Raw genomic sequence first — 13,396 nt, 5'->3', positions numbered from 1 at the left:
CCTTGCTCTATGGCATTTGTCCATTCAGTAAGTTCTTGAGGAGTGCATTCTTTAACTCCCTCTATGTTTCCAATGATTAGGTCCACTGGTAGATTGGGTGTTACTAATGCTTTTGTTTAACCACTGAAGAATGGTGTAGTAACATATAAATGATGGCTTCAGGTAACTTGCTGACAGTTCCGTTGAAGGCAGTGGCTTGGACGTGGTTGCCTGTGAAACGGTTTGCGTGTACGAAGCGTTCATGTACTAATGTGGACTTGCTTCCGGTGTCACGAAGAACTTCCACCTTCTTGTCTCCTACAAAGCCTGGATAAAATTTTAGACCATTGGACTTTGCAATGACTGTCATAGTTGAATGCTCATTGTAATATCTTCTGTTATATGAGCTTCTGTTTGGCATATATTGTGGTCTGGAGTCCTGTGAATGACTTCTGTAGCGAGGTTTGTTATCTGGTTTATTATTTCCAGGTGCTTTGTTGAGATTGTATTGCTCTCTATTGCTGTATCTTTGAGTTGGTGATGTGGGTCTATCAAAATTTTGATTTTTGGAGACTGCCTGTTTTTTCCAACATTCATGAGTTTGGTGACCCTTTTTATGGCAATATGAACATTCTGTGGTTCTGCTGCGGCATTGAGACGTGAAATGCCCTAGTCTATGACATTTGTTGCATTTGATTTTGTCATCTGACTTATATCTTGCATTTTTGTCTTGAGCAAAGCAGACAAAATTTTCTTCAACAGATGGTTTGACTGACTTGTTTGGATAGGCTGCTTTATATTGTCTCATGATCTTGGTTAATGTCTGGATATCAGTAGGATTTCTCTCTATAATGTAGGATTGAATATCTTCTGAGTGAGCATGGGTGATGTTGTCGATAATAATATGTTGACGAAGAGCTTGGTAACTTTTTTCTATTTTGGCCATGGATACCCATCTATCAAACCACATTGACATATTAGCTACAAAAATTTGAGGATCATCATTTTGCTGTGGCCTTTCATTATAGAATTTCTTTCTATAGTTGGCTGAAGTTGCTCCGTATTGGCGCAGTAGAGCTTCTTCCATATCAGAGTAAGTGCTGCGTTCATTGATGGACAGTTGTGAGCAAATGTTGACAGCTTTGCCAGTCAATAGGGTGAGGAGTGAGCTCGACCAATGTGCTTCAGGTAGACCGGATGTTGTAGCTATTTCTTCAAATCTTATGAGATACGAGTCCATATTGTCAATGTTTTCGTTGAAAGCCGATATTTTGTTCATTAATCTGTATTTGTCAAACATATTTGAGTGACCTTGAGTTGGAATGCTTTCTTTATTTTCTTTATTTTGTTTTTCGAATTCCATTTTTTCTTTTTCATGTTGCCTTTGTTTCTCAGCGTCTTGCCTTTGTTTTTCAGATTCTTGCTCTTGATATTCTTTCTCTTCTTGGCGTTCTGCCCACAGGTCTGGCTTAGGAATTTGCTTCTCTTTTGCTAATTCCATCAATTCAAGGAGTCGTTGTGTTCTAGAACCGGAAGCCATATTTAATTTTTTTGTTAGTTTCTTGTATTGGAGCAAAATATACAATATCTGGATTTTGGCTTTATCTCAGATATAATAATAATATAGTGACAAAGTTCTTGAAGCCTCAATTTGCTAATAATGCTTGATAGTAAAATTGTATTTCACTGGAGTCGTAAGCTTCGATATATAGATCTATTGAGCCGAGTACTTTTTTTTACTGGTTTAACAGTTGGTTAAATCTGGTCTTCTGTTTACTTTGTGCCAGACAAATGATTATTTACTGGTCTTCTTTATAATGACTATAATGCTAGTTATTTGCTTTATTGGTCTTTTATATTGCCAGTTATTTGCTTTACTGGTCTTTTTTATAATGCCAGTTATTATGTATATTGGTCTTATTCCTTTTGCCAATTACATATAATAATAGATTTCGTGAGTTAGACGTAACTCTAACGAAAATCTTTATAAAAGAATTATCGATAATCAACTGACCTGTTAAACACAGAAATTCTGTCCTCCGTTAAATAAGAATGAAGTTCCTTTGAAGAGTTTAGAAATTGGTCCTAGATCTTGAATAAATCTCGTTAGAAGTTGTTCATAAACTTTTATTAGTCGGAGTGCCAGATGTCACAACGTGTGTTGTGGTGCCGGGGATTTCACTTGAATTAAAATAGTTGAATAAATGACGATCTAGGATTCACAATAAAAGATTCTTTGTTAAAACACAACTCTGGAACTTTATTTAAATATAAAACGTAAGTACAGCTTATGTACAAGTTACAGATCAATAAGCACAAAAAAACATTACAAAGGCTTTAAATCAGAGCTCTTAGTAAACGCGACTGTCTACTAGGAAATTCTTTCATCGACTGGCGTTCTTTCTACTCTCGTCAATTCTCTTGCGCTAAAATGTCTTTATTTATTTTCAAATCAACCAATAGATTTGCAACATCGTAATTACGTCTCGGGTAAAACCTGAGGCGCTGTCAAGGATCTAGATTTGTGGGGTAATTCCTGAGGCTCAGTCAAGGGTTTATATTTCTATTTACACACAAGCTTTTAAATGTGAAATATACAAATAAATCTATAATGGCATCTGTGACAATTACAATCATTTCATTTTAATGTAGAACATCTAAAGGGCAAACTAAATGTAATTGCTGACTTCCTATCTAGACTAACAGAATAGACCAACATGATATTGATTACAGATAACTGTTATTGTTTTGGATTGTTTTACTTGGTGAGATGTTTTTGTTGAATATAATGTAACTCATAATAAGGCAGTGTGGTTTTGTTCCTATTCCAGGACAGTTGGACTTTTGGATATAGATAGAGTCGAAGTGTAGACTCTAATTATTTTTCTGTGTTGTCATTATTCATTCTATGGAATATTAAGCTGTTATGTTTAATCGATACTGGATATTTCAATTGCCTGAACTGATCCTGTATTATATTACAGCGTATGTAATAAACATCTTATATGTCTGTGAATTGGCATTCTGAACCTTTATTCTGTCGTTGTATGTGTCGTTACGGTATTGCCCAGGACTTGGGTACATTTAGTAATCAGCATTGGAGTACACATACGTATATTAGAGAGGAAAGGAGTCTTGACATTTCCCCATCTGCTAGTGTCGATTTTGAAGTGCTTCATGTCGCGTTTGCATACATCCGTATAACGTTAAAGTGGGCGACCAGCGGCCTCCTATTAGATCGTGTCACGATCATCAAAGTTGCTAGATGTCACGTTGAAGATTAACTTGATCTAAGTTGCCAGTTAATAAGAGGATCATCTAGAAGTTGCTAGTCGATAAGACGATCTAAGTACACTATTATATATTCAATGAAGAAACTTCTCCTCGTCAAATACAAATACTTCAAAACTTGGAAAAGCTATTCACAATAGTTACAATGATATACTGTGATTGAATAAAACATAAAATATATATTTCTACTAAATTAAATGATCTACACAATAATATGATCATGTCATCTTTCTTTGAGTTCCAACACGAGACTTGCGGTAATATCTAGAATCTTTTCAGACCTTTGGGCGTTACCACGTGACTAATCTCTTCTTGTCGCTTGGTTAATCAATTGACCAATAAAATACAAATTAACGTACAATAATTAATATTTCTAACCAATCACATTTATTCCAAAACATAAGGTTGCTGCGTGCTTGGGATTCCCCGAGCTAGCTGAAATCTTGCCGCAAACCTTGAACTAAATATAGAAAAAGCGTACGTGACATACATAAATGGGAATCAAATTGGAGCATGTCTTTCCATCCAGAAAAATGTCAGTTATTAAGAGTAACAAAAAAACACTAAAACACATTAATTCCACTTATCTTATTCATGGTAAACCAGTAACACAGACTAAAAACGCAAAAAACCTAGGCGTTATAATAAATGAAAAACTCATGGAATTCCCATATTGATGAAACTATCAAAAAAGATCAAACAAAGCATTAGGGTTTTTTTTTTTTTTTATTTTATGAATCAAATAAGAACATAAAACTAAAATGTTTTTTAACCTTGGTTATGCCAATAATAGAATATACATCCTCTATTTGGGACCCCTCAACTCAAGAAAACATTAAGAAACTGGAACAGACACAACATTGAGCAGTGAGATTCATAACAAACGAATATTCACATTTGACTATAGAAACACCTTTAGTAAAATCACTAAATTTAGAAAGCCTTCAGGATAGAAGGCTTAAAAGTAAAGTAGCATTATACATAAAACACTGAACCATAATCTTCAAATACTAAAACAAAATTTAATAACATACTCAGAAAGACACAAAGATAAAGGTACATACCTCGTTCCATATGCTAGGACAAATGTGTACAAATGCTCCTTCCCTAGTGCTATTAGAGCATTGAATGGGTTGCCTGAGCTAGCAAGGAAAACGAGTGACTTGGTAGAATTTAGGTCATTGGTTAATGTGACAGGTTAGCGAAAGTGACGTTAGTTTGGCCGGTTTAATGTCTAGGGGATGATTATTTTTGAAATTATCACACACCAACCCGTCAGCATATAAATCGGGAGCAGGCACGCAACGAAACAAGCAATGAAAGAGAGATACAAAGTTAAAATTGAAGAATATTTATTTACATAAATATTTACATAGAAGAATAAAATGGGGGAAGGTTTGCATCTATCTCTAATCAATACTATATCTAATCATCACTCTCGCACTTAATAAGAGTATGTCACTTTGTCTTCTGAACTTAGCTGATCTTCCTGCTTGGGTCGCAGCTGGCTGTGTCCTAGCTTGAGGTTCTGCAGCTGTAGGTGGCGATCTAGCGGGTAGAGGGACGCCGGTGATACAGTTCTTGTGGAGTCTCAATCCAAAGTTCTAATATCTGCAGTGGGCACAGTAGGGCGGGTGGCCGGCTACCGTGGGCACAAGTGTATTGCGGCCAGAGCTGATCTGCCGTGGGCAGCGTAGTGAGCAGGATAAGTCCAGTGAGTTGTGGAGTTCAGGCGGAGCTATGACATCTCGCAGAGACTCTGGGTCTATAGGGACGTCGTGCCTAAGTGGAATTTCAAATAGGCAGGCAAGTATAGTCGATAGCACCGAGTAAATAGTTGAGTAGATCCAAGTAGGCAGTAGATGATACTCAATAGCAAATGGTGCAGTTAAATAGGCAGACACCTGAGGGAGGCTGCGGATAAATAAAGACAAGTTAGGACATGTCACTCATGCATCTTATTGATGCCTTCGACTGAGGTGCATTCGTCAGATTGGAAAAAATTGCTTTTGAGCACAATGGGAGATGATGACAAATGGGATTTGGAAAATAGATGGCTGATAGTAGCAATATAAAAATGTACATAAAAGGGGGAAATAATAATCTCAAATAAACAACACTAGTTGGAAGAGAAAAGAGGGGGGGGGGGAATGGACGGTGGTCAGCGACCATGACGCTATTGTTTTCACGTGGCCTTCGGCCATAAACAAAGGAGCGAGCTTGAATGCGGAGAGCGTCCGTTCAAGGGGCGCAACTCTCGTCAAGGTAGAATGACTAAAGGGGGAGATAATTCACATATCTTGTCTTAAGCGCAGTATTAGTGCGCTAGTAAAATTATCAAGGCGGTCAGCCGAGATAAGGGAAATAAAATAAGATGTACAAATATATACATGGTTCCATCAACGATCAATTGAGCAACGTAGCATTAATAGATTAATGCAATAGATAAATATATACATATGCCATGTTTATGTTTTCTACTTGCGACAGTGAGAAATACACAATGCACTAATTAAATATAAATGAAATAATAAAATACACATGATAATATCCATTGAGAAATATACACAAAGTAATTAAGTGAAACTGTGATTAAGTTCGGCTTACCACCAGGTATTCCTCTAGGAGTAAGAATGTATGAAATAGTCCAGACTCGATTGCCAGCGATAGAGAAATGAGCAGGTCTGGTTTGTATTAGTCTAACTTATAAAGGTCCTAAAGAGATGGTCGGAAACAGGAAATGTCCTAGGCTAAAGATAATCTCTCATGTGGGTGAATTTGACTCGAGATGGGAGTCGCACCTTGGAGTGTCACGAGGAGTGTTGACCCGAGTAATCTCTTTGATCAAAGAGAGACGTGGGAGAAGGGGGGAAGAAAGATTGACTTGCATTCCACCCAAAGTGGTGTCAACTGCGACTGTCAGACATCCGGCGGGTAAGACCAAAGAGACTGTGTGTTTATCTTTCCCCGATCAAGGGGAGATAAGTGAAAGGACGCGGCCTAGCTATATCCAAGGTGGTGGACTAATTCTAGCCTGAAGAGGAAAAGGTGGGGCGGGTGAAGAAATTGGGGATAGGACGGGGAAATAATTAAAATAAATAAATAATACTAATTAATGCTGTGATAAAATTGAGTGACTCTGACAGCAAGCTTTTGACTTGTCACAGTTAATATGCATGACTAAATGCATGACGCGTAGGACGTAATCATCTTCTGTTTTTTTTTTTTTTTGAAGTAACGTCTGTATCATACAAGATAAGAAGATAAGATAACACAATATATATATATATATATATATATTTATTTATTTATATATTTATATATATATATATATATTTATATATATATATAATTGTAACCCTATTCGCGACGCAATAGGGTTAACTGTGTGTGATCAGCTGACATATGTGCGCAGGCCAGTAATAGAGTTTAGCGTGCTATATCGAAGGGCAAGGGACAGTACTGGCATGAACTTTGCACGTGAATAGGACCCGGGTTATGGTCATCTGATCATAAGCATGCGTAAACCCGAGACACAGTGTGTGTAAGGCAGTTCAGTACAAGACAGGACAGCGAGTAGACTGGGCTGTTGGTCTGCCATGAACTCGGTCCTGATGGATTCCTGAAGTGAATGTACGATTCCAGGAAGAGACAGTAGAGTTTATTAGTTTAGTACGGTGATGTACAGTATAGCATTTTTTGTGTTGGTGTATTGCCAATTGTGTCATATTGGCTGTTTTAATTGACCATTATTATAGCACCAGATTATTTGAAGCTCTTGTTGTCAAGTTCTTGATGTGTTAGATGTGCTGTGTTGTGTTTAGCAGTGTTTATAGAACGCCTGATTAGGAGAGGATCGTAACACTGGTGTCAGAAGTGGGATTTCCTATGGCTTCTGTTAAACTGCTAGATGAACTGAATCTGAAAGAACTGAAACAATAGCTGAAATGGCCAGGACTGAAGTACTATGAAAGGAACAACGAAACTTTTAAAGAACGTCTCCGGCAAGCCCTGGTGGATGAAGAGGAAGATCCGAACACGTACCTCTTTGAACTCAAACCCGATGTGGTAGAGCTCTTGATCACATTTCAAGAACAGATGTTGGCTGGCTTTCAGAATGTGATCTGACTCGCAGAAAGAGACAGATGAAGAAACGAGAAGAGACCAGTAGTTCAACCAACGCTCTTGCTGTAGACGTATTTGATGTGAGTGCCTCCATCAGCCAGATAGAACAAGACAACGTTGTGTCTTACCCCAAGCCTGTAGCTGGGGACATTAAAGACATCTGTCAATCTGCCAGTGCTGATGAGAGGAACTCAAATCTTGATGGCTGCACCCAGATGTTAGGCAAGAACTTTGCGTGTCGAGTTTCGCAGGGAGAACGCATACGCAAAACTATCAATAATTTTATGGAAATCTATTTTGTTACAACAATTTCCAAATTACTGAGTCGCGAATGTTTCATTGTTGATCGCAATTAATTCGATCTGAGGATTCAATAGTTGGGATGGCGACAAAAATTCTTGCTTATTTACCACATCATGATATTGCTCATATCGGATGATTTCTTGAATTATCCCGTCCAAGGTAGAATAAATTTCCATCCGTAGCTCTTTCTTGTGTTTTACTACAGAATCTTCACCTTTTTCTTGTGACCAATACGTCTTTGAGAGGCGCGATGGCTGAGCGGTAAAGTGTTTAGCTTCCGAACCGGGGGTTCCGGTTTCGAATCCTGGTCAAGATTGGGATTTTTAATTTAGATCGCCTCTGAGTCCACCCAGCTCTAATGGATACCTGACGTTAGTTGGGGAAAAGTAAAGGCGGTTAGTCGTTGTGCTGGCCACATGACACCTTACCGTAGGCCACAGAAAAAGATGACCTTTACATCATCCGCCTTATAGACCAAATGGTCTAATGGGGACCTTTTTTTATCATTAGGTCTTTGAGGTCTGATCATCTCCAGATCTGTGGACATGCTTTCAGCAGAGGTAACACCGGCTACAGCGATGTCATCCCGACTAGTAGTTAAGATCAGTTAAGAATGGGTTTTATGTTTTCCGTTTAAGTGCGAAATGTCGAATAGATAATCCATTGCGTGTCCATTAATTTAGTGAAAAGAGCGACAAAACCCCCAGAAAATAAATGTAGTTTGTATAGTAACTAACAAACTGCCTGCTTCAGATCTAGTAGAAGATTTTTCATCTTAGTCAATGTCTCTAAAATTTCTATAATTAAAAAAAAAAATTAAACCATAACCACCTTGACGGCTTCTCCTCTGGCGCTCCACTGGGTTTTAATCAAGCGCTTTAAGGCTAGTTCCGTTTGTTTGTTTTTTTTTTGGTGAGGACGTCCTATCGGTGTGCTGAAGTTGATAAAAAGGTATGTAAACGGTCTAGTGTACGTAAAAATCATACTGAATTGATTTCAGATTCAGCCACCCGAATTCCTGCCAAATTCGGAGAATTTAGTTTTGTTATTACTGATGTACTGGCCTAGATCCACGAAATAGTAACACTTTCATAGAATTGGGCAACATTTTCTTTTGAGGATCTATATTAAACATGGAGAATGTTCCCTTCATTTTTATTTAAATTTTGCGGCAAAAATAAAAGTAGAGTATGAAAATGGGTTTACCCATTAAGCCGACATATTTATATCTATATTATAAAGTAGAATGTGTGGTGTATGTATGTATGTTACTTATAGACATCAAAACCGCTTGACCAATCTTGATAAAACTAGGCAGGAATGTTCCTTGGGTACCAACTTAGACCGTAGTGTATGTATTGTAGCCCTAAAACAAACTTAAGACCCTCAAAAAAAATAAAGTTGTCCGACTCTATTACAGCTATAGTATTTTATGGATCTACGCCATGTCTACAATGTTGACATGAGAAAAGATAGAAAGGATTTAGACCTAGATCTAATTTTAAGAAATACACTTTGCGCAGATAGTTTTTTACTTTGACACATGAAAATACAAAAGAAGATCCATTGATTTCATTATATAATAAAATTAACCTTCAATTTTGTGTTTCAAAAGCATTTTTTACATAAATTAGTTCCTTATATCTGTGACTACAGATTTCCTGACGAACATTCTTTCATTAGACAATACCGTAATGAATCGCGTACTAAATATTAATTCGTTTAATTGTTTACTTTATAATCCCATCCCTAGATCTAAAACTCTAATCCAACTCTAAGATGATAAAACTTCTCTTCGCACAGATAGTTTTATACTTTAACACATAAATATATTAATTAAAGTCCATTCATTTCATATTTTGATCAAATAAACATTCAAATTTGGTTTTCTAAAGCTACATTCGTTTACGAAAGCTGCGAAGCCGAGTTGAGATAGACCTAGATCTATATTCATTCATGAATCGCGTACTAAAAATTATTTCGTTTAATTGTTTGTTTTATAATCCCATCCCTAGATCTAAAACTCTAATCCAACTCTAAGATGATACAACTTCTCTTCGCACAGATAGTTTTATACTTTAACACATAAATATATTAATTAAAGTCCATTCATTTCATATTTTGATCAAATAAACATTCAAATTAGGTTTTCTAAAGCTACATTCGTTTACGAAAGCTGCGAAGCCGAGTTGAGATAGGCCTAGATCTATATTCATTCATGAATCGCGTACTAAAAATTATTTCGTTTAATTGTTCACTTTATAATCCCATTTATTTAACAAAGCTATCGCTCTTTTCGTTTTTAATAGATAAGAATGTATCGACTTCGCGTAAACCCATTTTCGCAAAACTAATTTTATTTTCGTAGCGAAAGAGAAATAACGTGAAAGGATCATTAGCTACGTTTAACATACATCTAAATCCAATCCACTAGATTATTCAAAAGCAAATGTTTTAATTTTTAAAAAAATGGATTTAAGCCTATTAGCTATTTTTACATTGATACATTCGCTTTACTTATTACATTATTATTTCGTTTAATTGTTTACAAAACACTCTCAGTGACTATATCGAAAGTAATGCGCAAATAAAGACCCGCGGGTCGCGGGTAACATATGTCTAGTCAAATATAAAATAGTGTGAAAACAGGTTTACCCGATTTGTTAAAACTTTTAATTCTTTTATAGAGATGCAATTTTTATGATGGATGGATAGTTTATTAACAATTTGCTTTGTTTTATTTGATGCAGGTAGCTGTTGAAAGTATTGAAAATATACGCACAGTGGCATCTCTATCTAAGGAATCAGCATTTTTCACTAACTATATGAAGAAACTGGAAGAACCTTACAAGCAAGCATTAAGAAAAGCTCATCTCGTGGGATTTACTTATGCTTCTTCTCAAGCTATAATTTATTTTGCATATGCTGCTGCTTTTGTACTGGGAGCTTTTTTAATTCGAGAAAAGGATATGGAGTTTGCAGACGTTTTCTTGTAAGTGCTTATTATTATACTCTTAGCTTAGTTTATTTTAATTACTTGAATTATTCCTTCAGTTTTATCTAACAAAAAACATTTTTAAAAGTTGTTTTTAAGACGATTGCTACTTTATGAAGATGATGCCTTTTTGTACGAGCAATCATAATAACTCATGAATAGTAAATAAAAAGGGAACATTTTTAAATGACCCAAAAAAAAAAAACATTCTGGTTTCGCCCATGTGTACATCTACTAATAAATAATTATTCTAGTTTTGTGATATAGATCAAGACTTTAAGACATTAAAATACAGTAGTCTAGACTACTGGATCTAATATGGTATAAACGAATCTTGTTTGGTAATACAGACACAGACTTTAAACATAACAAGAAACAAGGTTACAAAAGACTGTTTGTGTGGAAACACAAACTCAAAATCGGCCCCCGAAGAGAGCCACCCAGGCAGGCTTCAATATTTTCAGAAAGAACATCCAAATAAAATTATATCAAAGACTAATGAGAGATAAGAATGGAGAAAGAAGGTTAACAGATCTTGTGTAGTGCCCCAACGGTCCCGCAGATCAAAGGGTAGGTGTAAGTGAATGTAAAGTTAGATGTGAACCTGGCCTAACTAGTTCCCCTTTCAAACCTTGTGGTCTATAGGGCAGATGATGTAAAGTTCATCTGTTTTTGTGGCCTACGGTTAGCGAGGGTGTCATGTAGCTAGCACAACGACCAACCGCCTATACTTTTCCCCAAATTAATGTCAGGTACCCATTATAGCTGAGTGGACTAAGAGGCGCCCAAAGATTCCAAAGTTGAAACCAGTCTTCACCAGGATTCGAACCCGGGACCCCCGGTTCGGAAGCCAAGCGCTTTACCGCTCAGCCACCGCGCCTCCCCTGGCCTAACTGATGTCTTATAATTGATCTAATTGTTTTGAAAAGGCTCAATCTCTTATTCGAATCCTCAAAAAAAAAAATTTAAAAAAAATTTCCGCTATAAAAAAATATGTTCAGAAAAATGGAGTTTATGAGATTACTATTCGATTTAAATTAGGTCTAACTTATAATGCATACTAATTAGCTTTTTCTCTTTAAAAAAACTGCTTGCATAACTGATTTTAAAAATTAGATTTTTCGCTTTAAGAAAAAAAAAAGTAGCGTTGCATCAGAACTTTGAATGGTCTAAAATATTGTGATGTCGGATTTTCAATATCTTTTCTAGTTTACGAGATCTAAACGGGACGGACGGTCAGACGGACAGACATTTCGCACAAAACTAATAGCGTCTCTTCCCCTTTCGGGGGCCGCTAAAAAAAAAGGACTTTTTTTAAAAAAAGATAAATCCTCCTTTATGAAGGTGATGAATTTTAGTATTACTTCTCTCTTAATAATTAATTAATGATAGTGCTTCTATTCAGAGTAGGCAAATATAAAATTCTAGTTTATTATATACGAAGTGTCTTGACTAAAATACTGGATCTAGACATATGGTATAAATAGAAAAAAAATAGTTTGGCGATAGGATTATAGATAGATCCAGACTTGGAGGCGGTGAGAAAAATGAGCGTCTATTTATTTAGTTAACTCTTTAATTAATACCCGCTGACTTATGTATTTTCACCACCCACCCACCATTAACCCATGAAGAGTTTACAAGCTAATAAGAGGAATTGTAAAAATTTAAAAAAAAATAGCATTTTTTCAAAACCTCTGTTCAAGTCACACTTTCGTGGAACTTGTACACTGATCTAAAAACGATTAAAACGATCTAGCGAATAAATTTAAATGTCTATGTGTATCTCTGATTTTTAACTAGTTGGCTACACTGGGGAAAACTCTGGTTACAGCGTTATAATAAAGTAATAAAAAAAAAAGAAATTTAAATTTAGCTAGAGAGCTAGGTCTAGATCTATATCCAACATCGGTCTTGAAAGGACTATCACTTGTCATTAATCTTTGGACTCGAAGACAAGCTTATACTTATGCCAACATACACTTGGCTGTTAAATAGAACGTCTTCATATTAAGCCCCTGTTTCTGTTAGAAAATCTTTGAAAATTTTGTTATTCAACGCTTGTTATTTGATTTACAGTGCTGAATATACCATCGATTGGTCCTGAAACAACAATTTGACAATCTATCTCACTGACTTATCGGGGGGGGGGAGAGGTAGGGGGCGGCAGTTTTATTAGAGAAATTACACATTTTTTATACGAATTCTTTTCTTATGTTAATAATATGTGCTTAATATTTATATTTTAGCCATTTTTTTTCAGATTATGTCGCCCAACCCCTCTAGCATGTTGCCAATGGGGGGGGGGGAGCGAATGTATGGACCCCCCCTCCCGCTATTCTTACCTTCGAGTGGGGGGGGGGGGCTTTCCGATTTTGTTTTTTGTAGAAATCACAGTTTGTTAACAGAATTAGTTACATATCTATATGATATAAGCTACTTATTTTAACCAATCTTTATATTATGTCACCCCCTTCTGGTATGTTGGCCGATTCGGTGGGTGGGTTGAGGCGATCACTTCTACTGCCCTCCCTATCCAAACCCTCTGATGGGGGAGGGCGGTTCAATTTTTATGTATAAATCATAGTTTGTGAACAAAATTAGTTGAATATCTGTAGTATAGAACATTTCTATTATGTCGCTCCCCTTCTGTTATGTTGGCCGATTCGGTGGGATGGGACGATTAGATCTATTGTTCTCCCT

General features: G+C 36.4%; 1 protein-coding gene across 3 annotated transcripts in view; it reads left to right on the top strand.

Annotated features, from left to right (window-relative positions):
* Positions 1–13,396, top strand: part of LOC106064166 (ATP-dependent translocase ABCB1-like) — a 215,818-nt gene that overhangs the window by 170,894 nt on the left and 31,528 nt on the right. For all 3 annotated transcript variants that reach the window (XM_056040703.1, XM_056040688.1, XM_056040697.1), the window contains one exon: positions 10,449–10,690. In XM_056040703.1, coding sequence (XP_055896678.1) covers positions 10,449–10,690 — 242 coding nt within the window. The remainder of the gene's footprint in view (positions 1–10,448; positions 10,691–13,396) is intronic.

The sequence above is a fragment of the Biomphalaria glabrata genome, chromosome 1 (assembly GCF_947242115.1).
Source record: "Biomphalaria glabrata chromosome 1, xgBioGlab47.1, whole genome shotgun sequence".
Taxonomy (NCBI): Eukaryota; Metazoa; Mollusca; class Gastropoda; family Planorbidae; genus Biomphalaria; species Biomphalaria glabrata.
The sequence above is the reverse complement of the archived record's forward strand: the minus strand, read 5'-3'. Positions and strand labels throughout refer to the sequence as shown.